This window comes from Cebus imitator, unplaced genomic scaffold (assembly GCF_001604975.1).
Source record: "Cebus imitator isolate Cc_AM_T3 unplaced genomic scaffold, Cebus_imitator-1.0 Scaffold44, whole genome shotgun sequence".
Lineage (NCBI taxonomy): Eukaryota > Metazoa > Chordata > Mammalia > Primates > Cebidae > Cebus > Cebus imitator.
In genome coordinates, this window is record NW_016107359.1 from 3,522,320 (window position 1) to 3,538,974 (window position 16,655).

The following is a 16,655-nucleotide window of genomic DNA, read 5'->3' on the forward strand; positions in this document are numbered from 1 at the left end:
GGGGGGGATGAGTGACAGGCTGCCAGCAGCGTCTAGAAGTTTAGTGCCCAAGCATTTGCTGGGAGCCTTTCCCCTACAGGGAAATCTGGGGTGGGGGGGGCGGGGGTGTGTGAGCCAAGCAAGGACAGAGTCTCTTGGGCCCCGGCTTTTGCTGTGTTAAGTCTGTGTGTCCTGAAGCAGGACGAAGAGCACCACATTCCCCGCTTCCCGCATGAGGCCTCCATCTGAACCTCCTGTCTGAATTTTGTGTGGTCTCCACTAAAGCCTGTTCAGAGCCTTCCCTACCTCCTTTAAAAGGCCAGAACAGCCTTCCGAAAAACGGAGAGACCCCGCCTCATCCTGCGGGAACAGCTGGCCTCCTCTGCATGGTGTGGTGAGGGCTGCTGTGACCCAGCGTCTCCCAGACTTTCAGGCCAGAGCTCAAAGACCTGGTCCGAGTCCCACCTTTCACTTAACAGATGGGGAAACTGGGCCCTAAGAGGGAGAAATAAGCCCAAATCACAAGCTAGCAAGGGACCGCAAGCCTTTTGACCCTCGCCTGCAAAGTAAAATCAATAAACACCACCTGGATTCCTGCATCGTAATTTTCAGCAAAGCGCCATCAGAAACCCGTAGGCAATTCTTTTCTAAGTGGAATCACTTGTGGCTTAGGCCTTTGATGTGACTCATCCTGGCGGAATCCCTGTAAACGGTGGGCTTGACCCACGAGGACGCGGAGGCTGCTCGGGTCAGAGCGGGACCGGTCGAATCCGCGCCCGTCCCCGCCCTGGCTCCCCGGACCCCGCCGCTGAGCGACCCCGGGATTTCCTTCGAAGCCTGAAGCCCCCTCCTCCCCGGCCCCCGCCTCCCGGTACAGCCGCTGCACCGCGATTGCCCGCCCGGACCCTGTGCGGGCGCCGCGCCTTTGCCCGGGTGCGCAGCGCCCTCTGCGGACCGAGCGTGGGCCCCTTTCCAGCCCGGGCAGGATCGCTGCCGCGGCGGGCACCGGAGGCCGAGCCCCGCGGGTGAGGACCCCCGGCCGCAGCAGGTCGCAGGAGCGCAGGGTTCAGCGTCAAGGGGTTCTGGGTTCCAGGCGGGACTGGACAACTTGGGAGCTGCGTGGCTTGGGACGCGCTGGTCCCCTCTGTGAGCGCGCTCCGTCCGCAAACGGGCCCCCTCTGCAGCCCGCAACCAGCTTCCCAAGCTCTCTGAGGGCCACAGCCCTGGAGGTAACGTCGTGGGCAGCGCGGCAGCGCCCAGTAACCCCCGGTGACCCCACCCCTCCCTCTCCAGTGCTGCCTCTGTCCCTCTCCCGGCAGCCCCCCTACCCTGACCTGTGCAACGCTGGGTAGGTGCTGCCCAGCCTCCAAGCCTCCCTCAACCGTGCTGGGAGTTACCTCCCAGTACAAGGACTTCTTCTAAAGGGACAGGCAGAAAGGCACAATCTGTAAGCCTGACGGAACACTCACTTGAGAGTCAGGAGACTGGACTCCAGGCAGCTCGGCCAACGGCTCTGTTCCCCAGGCGGGAGTGCCCTGACTCGACCTTGGCTCACTGCAGCCTCAACCTCCCCGGCTCAAGCAAACCTCCCGCCTCAGCTCCCACCTCTCAGTCTCCCAGTAGCTGGGACTACCCGCTCGGGCCACTACACTCGGTTAATTTTTGTATTTTTTGGAGAGACAGGGTTTCGATAGGTTGTCCAGGCTGGTCTCGAACCCCTGAACTCAAGTGATCCACCCTCCCTGGCGTCCCAAAGTGCTGGGATTATAGGTATGACCTACGTTGGACAATTCAATTGTCCCTCTCAGAGCCATTTCCTTCACTTTAAAAAAGGAGATCTGTTTGAATCTGACACTCTTCCACTCCGGTTCACACTCCAAACTCGACACAGAGCTAGGAGCACCCATCCCCACTCTCCCTACCCAATGATGCCTCTGCTCATCCTCCTGGACTAAATTAGTAAAGAGCACCACCCAAACTTCATCACCCAGACTACAGAGCTGGGAGGGGCAGTATAGACTCTTCCCCTACGTCCCCAGTCTTCAGAGATGCCTCCCCACCTCCTGCCTCTCTGCCTTCTGCCTGCGTAAAGCCACCCTACAGCGCTGCTGGAATGGCTGTGCAAAATACATCGGACCAGGCCACTGCCTGCTTCAAACCCTTCAGTGCCTCAGCCTTCAGGATGAAGGCCAAGGTTCGTATCCAGGAAGAGAGAGCCTTGACCATCAGCCCCTGAGGATGTCTCCAACGTCACACCCTGTCCCTCCCCACCTTAGACTGGCTGGTTCCCATAATACAAAACAGCTTCTGATTCCACACACTATCTCTCACTTACAGGGTCCCCTTTGCCGAGGACATCCTCTTCCGTCCCCACCCCAACTCATCTAGTAGACACACGGTCCTGTGACTAACTCCTGCTCCTGTGCTTCCTCCCCACCCTGCCCCTGCTTCAAAGCCCCCTGTGCTTGCTTCAGTTGCTTCCCCTAACCACATTAGATTAAAATGTAATTCAATGTTCTTGCTGTTCCAATTACTTATCTGTCTTCTCTTCTAAAAGGTAAAGTCCTCAAGGGTCCTCTTATTCATCTCCAAATAACCCAGATGACTTCTGGGATCTCCCAACCCACTTAGCTCTAGTTTAGATGAGTTTTGCAGTAGACACGGCCAATTGCCCACCCAAAAGCCACTTTCCAAGTCATCCTTAATGATAGCACTTTGATTTTGTTCAGGAAGACAAGAAGCCCAGCTAAAATAATCTCCTTCCCAGATTCTCTTACCACTAAGTGTGGCCACGTGACCCGAACGTGGCAGAAGTCATTGGATGGCACTCCCAGAAAAGCTTTTCAAAAGAGGATACATTTATTCATCTGTCCTTTTTTCTACTCCCTGTTTTTCTTTCCTGGAACATGGGCAAGATGTCAGGAGGAGCAGCAGCCATCATGCAACCAAGAGGACAGAACCCACACAGAAAGGTACAATAGCAAGTGAGAAGGAACCGGGATCCCTAGCGACAACTTCCAGGCACTGTACCAGCCCCTTGCTTGTCTAAACCTCTCCGTGGCGGTGTTGCCTCTTACTTGCTGACAGTTGCAATCATAACTGGTACAAACATGATTTCCTCACCCAGAAGTTCAGAGCTCTCCCCTACAGTACGATGTCTGCCAGCTCCTAGTGAGCGCACATTCTCCTGGTCACCACTGGCATGAAGCTCCTGCTCATTTTTCTCTTTAATTCTGGAACCTGAAGCGGCAAACCACAAGACTTCCATTTTTACGATCTCACAGGAAGCACTGCATAGAGAGGGGGGTTAACTGAAAAGGTTTTATAGTAAAGACACAGACAGAGACATGCCACATCGCAACATCTCACACATAATGAGAAAAAGGAAGCCTCGTTCTCAGAAATCCTTCAGCCACCCCAGCCCCCTAAAGGTCTTGACCACATCAGCCCATTGTGGCCCCCAGCCTCACACCCTCTGGCTGCCTTCTCTCTCCCACTCTTCTCTGACCCTCCCATCCCAGCCCTCCAATGAGTAAAAACCAAATTGTCTTGTTCTCATGCGTAGCAACTTAACACCTCATTCCTGTGGCTTGGACTCCGGTATGCGCCCTCACCCTCTTTCCCCAGTGGCTTACCACACTATTATTCCAAAGACAGTTGCCTCTCTATGGGAAACTCTGTTACTAGAGGGTATGATCATTAATGTTTTACTCTTACCACATTTGTCTTTCCAGTATGCAGTAAAGGGGCTCCATGAAGATGGGTCATATGAATGGGCCAGAAGAGAATCTCGAGACACCCCCTTTCCTGCCGTACGCCATTGCCTATACTCACCTATTTTAAGAGGTGCCCTGGATTCAAATTCAAAGGAATAATTCTCCTGCGAGAAATGGCAGGCTAGTGAAAGGAAAGGTTGCCGTGAAGGTCAGGCCAGCACAAAACCGGTGACAGATAAGCGCAGCGATTCTCTGTCCTCCTGCAAGTCACATTCAGGCTCTGGGCTCAGGTGTTTCAAGAAGAACTCAGACTAAAGTTAGAAGGAATTTCAAATCTCATCTCTAAAAAACTAAGAATGGTATAGAGCTTTTGTAAATTGGGGATATTTTTTCATTCCAAATACTATGCCTGGTTGTCGGTTTTTTTTCTAATCAATCTTGGCGACTTTATTAATCTTTTCAAAACAGTAACTTTGAAGATTTTTGTTTTTTGGGATTTTTTGAGGTAGAATCTCACTCTGTCACCTAGGCTGGAGTGCAGTGGCTCGCTGTGGCCTCCACCTCCCGTGCTCCAGCGATTCTCCCGCCTCAGCCTCCCGAGTAGCTGGGATTACAGGCACGCGCCACCACGCCTAGCTAACTTTTGTATATTTAGCAGAGACGAGGTTTCACCATGTTGGCCAGGCTTGTCTCGAACTCCTGACCTCAGGTGATCCTCCTGCCTCGTCCTCCCAAAGTGCTGGGATTACAGGCATGAGCCACCATGCCCGGCCTGAAGTGTTTTTTTTTTTTTATTATTATGTTGACTGTATGCTTATTTTCTCTTTCTTCACTTATCTTTACTATAACCTTCCTTCACTTTCTGTTTTTATTCTAACTTATTATAATTTCATGTATGCCTCATTAATATTCAGGTTTTCTTCATTTCTAATATACGTGTTTAATGCTATGAACATCCCTGTAAATACTGCTTTGACTGCATTATCATGTTTTGATGTATAGTATTTTCATTAATGTTCAATTCTAAATATTTTCTAATTTCTATTATAATTTTTTAACACATGAGTTGTTGAGAAGTGTTTCCTTTTCTAACTTCCAAAATAATGGGAGGTCATAATTTCTTGTCATTGTAGTTGTTAATTTCTAACTTATTTGTATTATGTTTAAATATGTCGCCTGAATAATAACACTCCTCTTGAACTTATTGTGGCTTGCTCCATCACCTTTCTCATGATCAATTTTCATAAATGTTCCACATGTGCTTGAAAAGAGCAGTGGGCCTTACAAGAGGGTGGAGTCTGAGTAGAGGGAGAGGATCAGGAAAAATAACTAATGGATACTAGGCTTAGTACCTGGATGATGAAATAATCTGTACAACAAACCTCCATGACACAAGTTTAATTGTGTAACAAACTGATATGATTTGACTATGTCCCCACCCAAATCTCATCTTGAATTGTAACCCCCACAGTTCCCATGTGTCATCAGAGGGACCCAGTGGGAGGCAATTGGATAATGGGAGCTTCCCTGAGTTATTCTCAGGATAGTGAATAATTCTCACAAGATCTGATGATTTTAAAGACAGGAGTTTTCCTGCACAAGCTCACTGACATGGTTTGGCTGTGTCCCCACCCAAATCTCATCTTCAGTTGTAACTCCCACAATTTCCATGTGTCGTGGGAGGAACCCAGTGCAAGGTGATTGAATTACGAGGGTGGGTTTTTCCTGTGCTGTTCTCATGATAGTGAATAAGTCTCACAAGATCAGATGGTTTTAAACATGGAAATTTCCCTACACAAGCTCTCTCTTTGCCTGCTGCCATTCATGTAAGATGTAACTTGCTCCACCTTGCCTTCCACCATGATTGTGAGACCTCCCCAGCCATGTGAAACTGTAAGTCCCATTAAACCTCTTTCTTTTGTAAATTGCCCAGTCTTGGGTATGTCTTTATCAGCAGCATGAAAACAAACTAATACACAAACCTGCACATGTACTCCTAAACTTAAAAGTTAAAAAAAAAAAAAAGAAAGAAAAGAATGTGTGTTCTCTATTTGTGTGCAAAAGTCTATTGGGGCAAACTTCATCTTTGTGTTGTTCAAATACTCTACATTTTTGTTCAATTTTTTTAAATCTCCTATATTAATCAGTAAGAGAAGAAGGTTAAAATCTATATTGATCATGAATTTGTAAGTTTCTTCTTATAGTTCTGGCAATTTTTACTTTATATATTTAATGTTATTTTTATTAGACTTATTTTGGTTTAAAATTTTTACACCTCCCTAACGAAGAATGTCCTATTATTATGTAATAAAACTCTGAGTCTGAAGTTACGCTTTTTTCCTTAAATACTATTTGTCTTCTGTTAATATTACCACATCATTTATTTTCTTTGGCTTAGTATTTGCTGGTATATATCTTTCTAGCCTTTTACATTCAGCTTTTACGGTATGCTTATGCTTTAGTTAAGTCCTTTGTAAAAAGCATATACACTGAATTTTGCTTATTTAAAAAATAATCAACTCCAAAAATCCTTGTCTTTTACCAGAAATTTTAGCTATTTTACATTTATTGTGAGTATTGGCATATTTTGATTTATTTTTGTTATCTGATTTTGTACTGTACACATTTGTCCCACTTTTTCTCTTTTTCTTATTTGGTCTCTGTTTCTTTGCCTTTTTTTTTTTTTTTTTTTTTTTTTTTTTTTTTTTCTTTTTTTTTTTCTTTCTGTTACCAGGTGCCAGGGTGGAGTGCAGTGGCATGATCTCTGCTCACTGCAACCTCTGCCTCCCGGGTTCAAGCAATTCTCCTGCCTCAGCCTCCCGAGTAGCTGGGATGACAGGCATGCGCCACCACACCCAGCTAATTTTTGTATTTTTAGTAGAGATGGGGTTTCGCCATGTTGGCCAGGATAGTCTTGATCTCCTGACCTTGTAATCTGCCTGCCTCATCCTCCCAAAGTGCGGAGATTCTAGGCATGAGTCCTTGTCATTTTTTTGATGGGGGGAGGTTGATTAATTTTTCTCACTCAATTTTTTACCTCTATTATTTTAGTGGCTACCCTAGAAAGTTTAACAATGTCTAAAGCTAATTATTATCTTTACACCCTTTCTGAAAAATTCATGGATTTTTAAATACTTAAGTCTGATTACACCTCCAAACTAGCAAGTTATTGGGATCTACTTTTCATCCTATTTTTTTTTTAGCCTAAAAATAGACATTATTCTTATTTTATACAGTCAGTGCATATTTAGGTATGCCCACACATGTTCACCAATTTCTTACCTCTTAATTCCTTTTTGTATATCATATCTGAGATCACATTCCTTCTATAGGAAGTACATGATTTTAGAATTTCCTTGAGTGAAGATTTGCTGGTTTCAACTTCCTCATTATTTGTCTAAAAATGACTTTATTTTGGCCTCCCATTTAAAAGATATTTTTGCTGAGTATTGTGTATTCAATATTGTATATAGGACTGTATTTTGGACCAACTGTTATTTTCTCTCAGCAATTTTTCTGTTATCTTCTGGTTTTTATTTCCCCCACAAGTGCAACTGTTTTATAGGTAATTCATCTTTTTCTGGCTGCTTTTGTAATCTTTTCTTTGTCTTTGGTGCGCTGCATTTTTCCAATGATATGTCTAGGGGTGAATTTCTTATCCTGCTTGAAATTCAGGGCATCCTAGTTCTAAAGTTTACAGTCTTTCAACAATCCTGGAGAATTCTCAGCTATGATTCTGTCTTCTCTTCTGAAATTCTGATTACAGATCATTCATCTTTCATGTTGCTTAATTTCCTTTCATACTTTCCATTGCCTTTTCTCTCTGGGATACATTCTAGGTAATTACTTCAGATCCATCTTCCAGTTCATAATTCTCTCTTCAGCTGCTTCTAATATGCCATATGACCCATCTACTCAAATTTTGAATTCCAATTGCTATTTCTCATTCCTGAAAGTTTTATAATTCATCTTGGTTTTTCCTTTGATACTTTATTTTCTTTTTGCCATTTTTCAAAGTACTTTTTTTAAATCTCTTTCTTTGCCTATTTTCAAGTATCTCTTTCATTTCTATAAATGTATTAAACACACTTCCTTAATATTCTTTATCCATTAATTCTGATATTAAAGTCTTTTCAGGACTAACCCTGCTGTCTGTTTTTTCTGCTGGCTCTTGCTCATGGTGTAATTTTTCACACCTATTTTATGATTTTTGACTATGAGCACAAATTCATTGGAATTTTATCTGTGGGAATTCTTTGAGCCTAGGGTTGAAATTGTGTTTCTCCAGATACTTTACATTTGCTTCTGCCAGTATCTGGAGCAATTCAAACCTAAGACTGCTTTAAATTCAATTCTCTGTTTAGGGTATTGTAGACCACATACGCGGAATGAATTTGGGTTGCAGACCTACATGAGGGCCAGCCTGCAATTATAATTTCACAAAGAATACTTTTTCTTTCCACCCAATGCCCAGTCTTGTCAGGCAAGGGCAAGTTTGCCTGTTGTCCCCTCCTTCCTGGACATTAGACATTTATCTTTACATTAGAGATTCAGCCCTTTTGAGTCCCAGCTCTACGTGAGGGTCTCTATTAGATTTACCAGCCTGAGTGAACTAACATTTTATCTCCCATATCACACCCAGCTTTCAAATATTGAAGTTCAAGGCCATTGTTTTTGTCAAATACCTTCAAGGTAAACCGGCTTTTCTGCTAGCTTACCTATCCGCTTTCCCCATTGTTGTTATGACTCGTGTTGTTATTTGTCTTTTTCTTTTGTTTCTGTGCATGCCCTGTTTTCTTATCTGCTCAGCTCTTCATGTAAAACCATTTTTTTTTTTGTTCAAAACAATTTATTCAGTTCTCTCTCTCTCTCTTTTTTTAGCTGTTCTCTTCTAGGATACAACTCAATGTATCCAGTTCACCCAGTTCCCTGAAACAAAGTCTGAAAACAATTTTGGATCGGGCATAGTCGTCCCCAAATGGAGTTGTGATTCACATCACCTTCACCACTCAGGTCCCACAATCACTGTAGTGACTTCATTGCGTTCTTTTCATGCCTCCCTCACCTTTACTAATATTGGACCCTGTGGATGACAAGTGACTTTTATCTTGTCTATGAGGAGCCCAGGCACTGTACTAAAATTGCAGAAATAACAGTGTTCTTCAGAATGTCTTTTTTTTTTTTTTTGGCATGTTTTATCATCCTAGTCTGCCAAGGCGTTATAGACATTGTGAACCTTGAATTCAGGGGAATAGTCTTCACAAACTGCAATCAACAACTGTCATAGTTAGAACTTCTTTTGATGAAGGTCAGCTAAGCGTTAATTGAGGCCATTACTGGTACTTCTCTATATCCTTAATGCTATGCCAGTTGAGGGTAGGGGCTGGGAGATGAAAGTAATTAAGCACCACATGATAGAAACAGTCAGTGTTTTCCAAAGCGTGGTACGTGGATTATCTATGACAGAAACCTCAGGATGCTTGCTACAGTGCAGATTCCTGGGCCTCACACTAGTTTTACTGAATCTCTGTGCAGGGCTGCTGGGCATATGCATTTTTAACAAGCTCTCCATATAATTCTGTTGCATACTAAAACTAGAGAACCCCTGGATGAGTGGGTCCACTTTATTGGACTAAATGGCTGTCTATCAATGCTTACTCCTTTTTTTCTGTAGGAACAATAGTGTGTGACTCTGTGGGAGCAGCTCTTGGGAATTATAATGAAATAAATGCACTCAGTTCCAAGTGCTATCAAGTGAGAAACAAAGATAATTAGCTAAAAGACAACTTTTCCAACCTTATGTGAAGAGACAGTTTTCTTATAAAGCCAAAAACTGAGTACTTCCAGAAATAAATATGTGAGGAGAGAGTTTCATTCTAAAACCGAAAACTGAGTACTTCCAGAAATAAACAACGGTGTTAACCATACTTCAGGATGAGGAAATGACCAATTTAGTCACGAGGAAGAGTTGAAATGCTGTTCATTAACTTGAAGACATCCACAGAGACAGCGGATTGACCGAAGGCTGGCACTATTTGGCATCATTTTCACGAATTACCTCATTTAGTTCTTGTTGGCGAAAGCCATTTTGTTATCATCCTTTTACAGATGAAGACACTGAGGCTCAGAGAAACAAAATTACTTGTGCAAAGCTACACTGCTTGTTAATGCTGGAATTGAGCGCTGAACTTAGCCTGTCTCCAAAGTCGAGCTTCTTTTACTAGAGAAAAACAAACCATGCGATAGAATCTGCTTCCAGCAGGAAATACAGCAGGACAGGACTTGGCATCCATGGTTGATTTAGAGACTTGGAAATTAACTCTGTTGAAGGTTTCAGCTCCAATTCCTTTGAAGAAATCTCCTTGATTCTGCCCAGAGATGCCCTAAGAACCAATTTCTCAGGCCAAGAAGATGCCTGGGATGTGCTGGAGGCTTAATTAGATGCCTCGGCCATGGCTTCCAGCTCTAAGACTCTATCAAAAAGGAAAAAAGAAAAATTGATAAATTCTGTCCCCGCCCACATTTTTCCAGACTCAGTCACAACTGGTTCTCCCTCAGTTAGTGGGGTATCAGCTGATCTATTTAGTGATAACTAAGGGCAGGCCTCTCCCTAGAGGAGAAGAATTCTCCTCCCCTCCCTGCTTGTTGGCGAAACCCACAAACTTTGCAGTTGTGAGAAAGTTACTTCCATGGCCATGAGGAGAGAGAGAGCACTGGAATTGACATATATAGTGCCTTCTCCTTATCCTGCCAGTGTCTAAAGCTGGACTGTGAGTTGGGCATGTCAGGGTGTGTCCCACCTCCTGGCTCTATCAACTCAGAGTCTGACAAATCCCCATGACAACTACACATGAGCAGCTCTGTCTCGCTTCCTTCTCTCCACCCTCCTGCCATCAGACCCTGCCTGTCCTGTCCATCCATTCACACCTGCCTCCTTTTGCTCAGAATTTTAGTGACACTGACATCTGACAGTTTTCGTTTTACTTTTGTGGGAGACTTTTACCCCCTTGCACAAATCCACATCCTCCCCTCCAGCCCTCAGGCAAGCCCACTGCTGTTGTTTTTCCGAGAACAACTTGCTCGATTGCCCGCCTGCCATCAACTTCACTTCATACTTCTGCTGAAGGAGTCCTGCTTTTGTCCATTATGCCCAGAGGCTAAATGTCAGAGTGTGACCCCTTCTTGCAGCCTACTGATGGCACAGGATCACTGCCACCCTGGGATTCCTTCCATCTGTCTGGGTGGGCAGCACCTCTCTGCCTATTTGCGTTTCACCCATGTGGCAGGGGATAGCTTTTGAAAAATACCTCTGTCTCTTTCTACAGAAACCTGCAACTTGTGGCCCAGGCATTCCTTAGACTATCATAATAGCATATTAGCATAATAGCTAATAGCCCAATACACTTAAAAGGCATTTACTATGTACTGTACTGATCTAAGCACTTTACACTGATTCATTTAATCCATGTGACATCTTTTAATAATTTAATAAATTACTGTCAGTATTCATATTTATCAGATGAGGAAACTGAGGCCTAGAGAAGTTAAGTTACTTGCAGCTAAGAGTTGAGTCAAGCAAATGGACTCTAGAGTACTTTCGCTTTTAAAGCACCACTTTAAAATGTGCTTGCTGTAGATGATGCTAGGATGAAATGAGCAACTGTGCATTTATTTAGGAAGTACCATATGCCAAGACCTCTGCTAGGCATTTTATGTATAGTATCTCTAACCGTCATAACCCTGCAAGTTAAAACAGATTTGGCTCCATCTCACAGATGAGACAACTGAGGCTCAATGTGTTAAGCAATTGGACCAAGATCACACAGCTCATGCTGTTTCTATTAAACCCTGTTATAAGTTTTTGATCCTATATTCTTTTGGAACCCACTTTGTCCATTTTCTAAGAGATATATTTTTTCCCACCACTTGGATTCTGAGCTGCCAGCCAGGGCATGTGATTAGGCTCCTTCAGAAACCATCTGAGATGGGTGAGGGACATGGAGGTTGATATTTCAGGGCTTTGAGGGGTCCAACTCCCTCCAGATCTGGGACCCAGCTTCTAATTCTGTGTGATCACAGCCCCCATCCCAGCTTCCTGCTGGAACATCTGTTCCCCTTCCATTCTGTTCTGAGGACAGTGGCAGCCCTCTCACATAGCCCTTATCCTGTCCCATTTATTCCCAATGATTCATTTTAATTTTGGCGAATGTTGCATTTTTTTATATGCAGGTGTTTCTATGGATTCTCTGAAGCCTGTGTGCAGTGCACGGGTGTTCCCAATCTGGCTCCTGATGTATTTGCTCATGAAAATGAAACCATTGTAGTGAAATAGGTCACATTTTGCAGTTCATTTTCTTTTAAGGCAAGTGCTCAAATTGGCCCTGATGACAGCTCTCATTATTATAGATGAATATGCTTATGATTATGCATCTCTCTCTTTCCTTACTTGGCCAAGCTCTACAAATAAGCTGCTCAATATTGGAGCCACTAACTGCCTGTGGCCACTTAAATTTAAGATGATTAAATTTAAATAAAATTAAAAATTCAGTTTCTCTGTTGCATTAGCTGTATCTCAAGTGCTCAGCAGTTACAAGGGTTAGCAGCTCCCAAACTGGACAGTGCAGGTAGAGAACATCTTCATCACCACAGGAAGTTCTGTTGGACAGCGCTGTTTTAGGGCAGAGGGACTGGCTCTGTTGTTTTGCTGTATCCCTAACACCTGCTTGGCACATGGTGACAACCAGGCAAATACACCAATGTCTTCCTGGCTTCAGTCCATATTTCCTCAAACCACATGAGTTACTTGAGCTGTCCAGACTGATATGCAAAATCTTCATGAATTGATGACATCATGGGTCACTCTCCTCATTGGCTTCATAAAGGCCACTTAGGCATCACAGCAGAGGCTACGGTATGCTGGGAGAATCTTCCCATGATTCTACTCCCACCTTTTGTTATTCTGAGGCTTCTATAATCTCTTGACTTCTACTTTCTGCTGACTTATGATTTTCGCTGTGTATTGAATGAGAAAATGTCTCTCGCAAACCAACAACAAGAAATAATAAGTCGGAGAGGTCCTCTCATGGCTTTACAGCTGTGCCAGTGCCAAGTATTTTGGAGTCTGTAGACATTCTATCTTGCCTTTGCTGTCTAAAAGCAGCCACTCTCACTGGCCTCTGAAACACAGCACTGGGATCCACATCACCCATGGAAGTGCCGCTCCAGTGAGGGCTGTGTCGTGTGAAGAAGGGCTCTGTGACACAGGACTCCAGGTCTGGGCTCTAGGCCTAGTGCCACCAGAGGCCATGGGTTGGCCTCTTGAGTTGTGTGAACACTAAGTCCTTTTCAGCACAAAAGTACCCAGGCATTGCAGTTCCCTTTCCTACTGGTAAATAAATGTTAACCTTGTCTTCCTGGCTGGGTTGTAAACCTTGAGGACAGTGTCAGTATCCTTCTTTGACCCCTTAGGACAGGTCTGACCCTGAGAGTTAAACCCATCTTAGGAGATCATTGGTGAAGCAGTTTTCTAAACACCTCAGGTGGGCACTAAACATTTTCCTAAAAGGACAAGAGAGTTGTAGGTTATAACACTTCTAGACTTAACTTCTAAAAGGAGTACTCATTGGCCAGTGTTCTGGAGCATATCACTGACTTTCATATCTGTGAAATGAGATCCCTGTTTCCCTAGAAACTGCCAGAGGGCTTTCTGCTCTAGACCCCTGAAACTCAGTCTCAGATCAAGGACTTTTGCATTATGTTTCTTTGTTTACTTGAGTAAAGAATGCCATTGAACACTGCTAGCCAAACAGTTGTGTGAAGATGTAGCTGGACTACCCCCATGCAGGTAAATGTTCTAAAAGTTTCAATGGAGTGTGGGATATAGGTCTCAACTCCATAATAGAACAACTGGGAAACACGGGCTCTTCATTTGGGATCCATAGATATCCAGCAATGAGTTTCAGAGGAATCCATGAACCTGAAGAATTGTAGGCTACATTTTGGATACATGTGTATATGTGTACTTTTTTTCAATAAGGTCACAAAGGAATCTGTGACTCCCAAATATTTAACAACCCTGACTATAAAGATATTTCACTAAATTATTTGAGTGTAACTCTTCTATGAGATCAAACAGCAGACTATGAAAGCACTGGTCTTAGGAGTTTCAGAGATCCTCATTAGCTATATAGCTTTTCACTTTGTTTTTTGTATGAAAATAGAATTGGTTAAAATAAGCCTTCTTTTTTTTTAATTGTACTTTAGGTTCTGGGGTGCATGTGCAGATCATGCAGGATTGTTGCATAGCTACACACAGGGCAATGTGGTTTGCTGCCTCCATCCCCCTGTCACCTACATCTGGCATTTCTCCCCATGTTATCCCTCCCTGACCTCCCCACCCCACCCCCACTGTCCCTTCCTTGGCACTCCCAACAGACCCCAGTGTGTAATGCTCCCCTCCCTGTGTCTATGTGTTCTCATTGTTCAACACCTGCCCCGCCCGTGAGTGATAATATGTGGTGTTTGATTTTCTGTTCTTGTGTCAGTTTGCTGAGAATGATCGTTTCCAGATTCATCCATGTACCTACAAAGGACACAAACTCATCATTTCTTATGGCTGCATAGTATTCCATGATGTATATGTGCCACATTTTCCTTGTCCAGTCTACCGTCGATGGGCATTTGGGCTGGTTCCAGGTCTTTGCTATTGTAAACAGTGCCGCTATGAACATACATGTGCATGTGTCTTTATAACACTACGATTTATAATCCTTTGGGTATATGCCCAGTAATGGGATTGCTGGATCAAATGGAATTTCTATTTCTAGGTCCTTGAGAAAGTGCCACTCTGTCTTCCACAATGGTTGAACTAGTTTACACTCCCACTGACAGTGTAAAAGTGTTCCTATTTCTCCACATCCTCTCCAGCATCTATTGTCTCCAGATTTTTTAATGATCGCCATTCTAACTGGCATGAGGTGGTATCTCAATGTAGTTTTGATTTGCATTTCTCTAATAATCAGTGATGAGCATTTTTTCATATGTTCGTTGGCCTCGTATATGTCTTCTTTTGAAAAGTGTTTATATCCTTCTCCTACTTTTGGATGGGTTTGTTAATTTTTTTCTTATAAATCTGTCTTAGTTCTTTGTAGATTCTGAATATTAGCCCTTTGTCAGATGGGTAGATTGCAAAACTTTTTTTCCATTCTGTTGGTTGCCGGTTCACTCTAATGATTGTTTCTTTTGCTGTACAGAAGCTGTGGAGTTTAATTAGGTCCCATTTTTCGACTTTGGCTTTTGTTGCCAATGCTTTTGGTGTTTTAGTCATGAAGTCCTTGCCTGTGCCTATGTCCTGAATGGTTTTGCCTAGGTTTTCTTCTAGGGTTGTTATGGTGTTAGGTCTTATGTTTAAGTCTTTAATCCATCTTATTGAATTATTTACAGACTGGATTTTTCCAACTACCACACGGAGACTTTTTCATTGAGCCCGTGAAGAATCATCCACTGGCTGAGGGAGGGTACCACCCGCACATCGTTTACAGAAGGCAGAAAGTTCCAGAAACCAAGGAGCCAACCTGTGGATTAAAGGGTATTGTGATTCAAATGACCTCCTGAGTTGAGGGTTCTGTTTTGCTCTTTTCGGTGTTTTATTAAAACATGACCTATTCTTATTCAAGTCTACTATCTCCTCTGTATTCTTTTTTTTCAATATCTTCATGACATTCAAATCTCTTCTGTATTCTCTTGCCAGAAAGTGTACATTCTTGTTGCTTATATGAAACCTTTCACTTATCAATACTCGAGTCTCTGCATATTCTTAATGAGAAGAAAATAAAAGCATCTTTGCCACATTAATTGATGATCCTCATAAGACATTTATAATGAATTGTTTTTTAAAACTCATGTTAATATTCTAGAGGAAAATAATTAAAGTAAATACTTAACGATTTTTGGTATTAGCAGTGTTATAATACATTAGTGTGGAATATTACAGACAGCTCGTCACATCTGCATATGGAAGGCACATTTAAATGTTTGATGATGCTGATAATAATGTGTGAAGAAAAACTGAAAAAAATATCAACACCTTGTCAGATGATGAATTCAGTGAAGCCTCTTTTGACTGCACAGTGTTGTGTTTGTAGTTTGCCGAGCTGTGTTTCCTGCTCTTAAGCCCCAAGAATGATCTGGACAATTGCTCCTGTTGGCCTTCTCCCAGATAGTTTCAGGTAGTTTTCAGAAGTAAACTGACTCGAGTCATTTCCTTGCAACCCCCACATTCTTCTCAGCGTGTAGGAGATAGTAAACTATGCATTAGTTTATTGGGATTGGGAATCAGGATGGTTTCTTAAATATGGTATAATTTCTCCTTTCTTCAGAGAAGAAAACAATGCTAGAGGGACAGTTAACAAAAGGAAGCCATAATATTATTTATTTGTCTTAAGGATTTGGAAACCATGGACCTCAAAGGGAAAATAGATGATGAGGGAGTAAGGGAGGTAGATCCTGAAAAGGGCGAGTGGGCTGGGAGGACTCAGAACTGGAGCTTCGCAAACAGGAGAATGAAAGGACAAGGGGACAAGCAACTTTACAGACTGCACCCAGCCCCTATGCCAGATAGGAACTTCCCTGGGAGTGTCTTCTATCATCTTGGCAGGGTATGTATGCAATGAGAAGCTTTTGAGTCTAAAATGTTTTCTGAACACAAAAACAGACAACTGCTTTAAATTCTTAATTTAAGTAAGCTACTGCACCTTTGTTCTAAATTAGATAACTTACTGGCTAAATCCTCTAACAAGTACCAAGAAAAGGGATGAATTGGTTTGAGTGATGAAGGTATCAATACAGATAAGTTAATCTCAATGTGAATATTTAGGGTTCTCTTGTTTGTCATTGATTCAGTCACCTGGATAATTACCCAGTTGCTATTACACTCTGGGTGATGGGGAGCACTTTGTGATT

The 16,655-nt window shown here is 43.1% G+C and overlaps 1 protein-coding gene across 1 annotated transcript in view; it reads left to right on the top strand.

Moving 5' to 3' along the window:
* The window catches only part of LOC108303007 (A disintegrin and metalloproteinase with thrombospondin motifs 12-like), a 237,788-nt gene that overhangs the window by 2,761 nt on the left and 218,372 nt on the right, over positions 1 to 16,655 (top strand). The window contains exons 2-4 of the mRNA XM_037737886.1: positions 816 to 1,327; positions 12,853 to 12,967; positions 15,138 to 15,282. Of these exons, the coding sequence (XP_037593814.1) occupies positions 816 to 1,327; positions 12,853 to 12,967; positions 15,138 to 15,282 (772 nt within the window). The remainder of the gene's footprint in view (positions 1 to 815; positions 1,328 to 12,852; positions 12,968 to 15,137; positions 15,283 to 16,655) is intronic.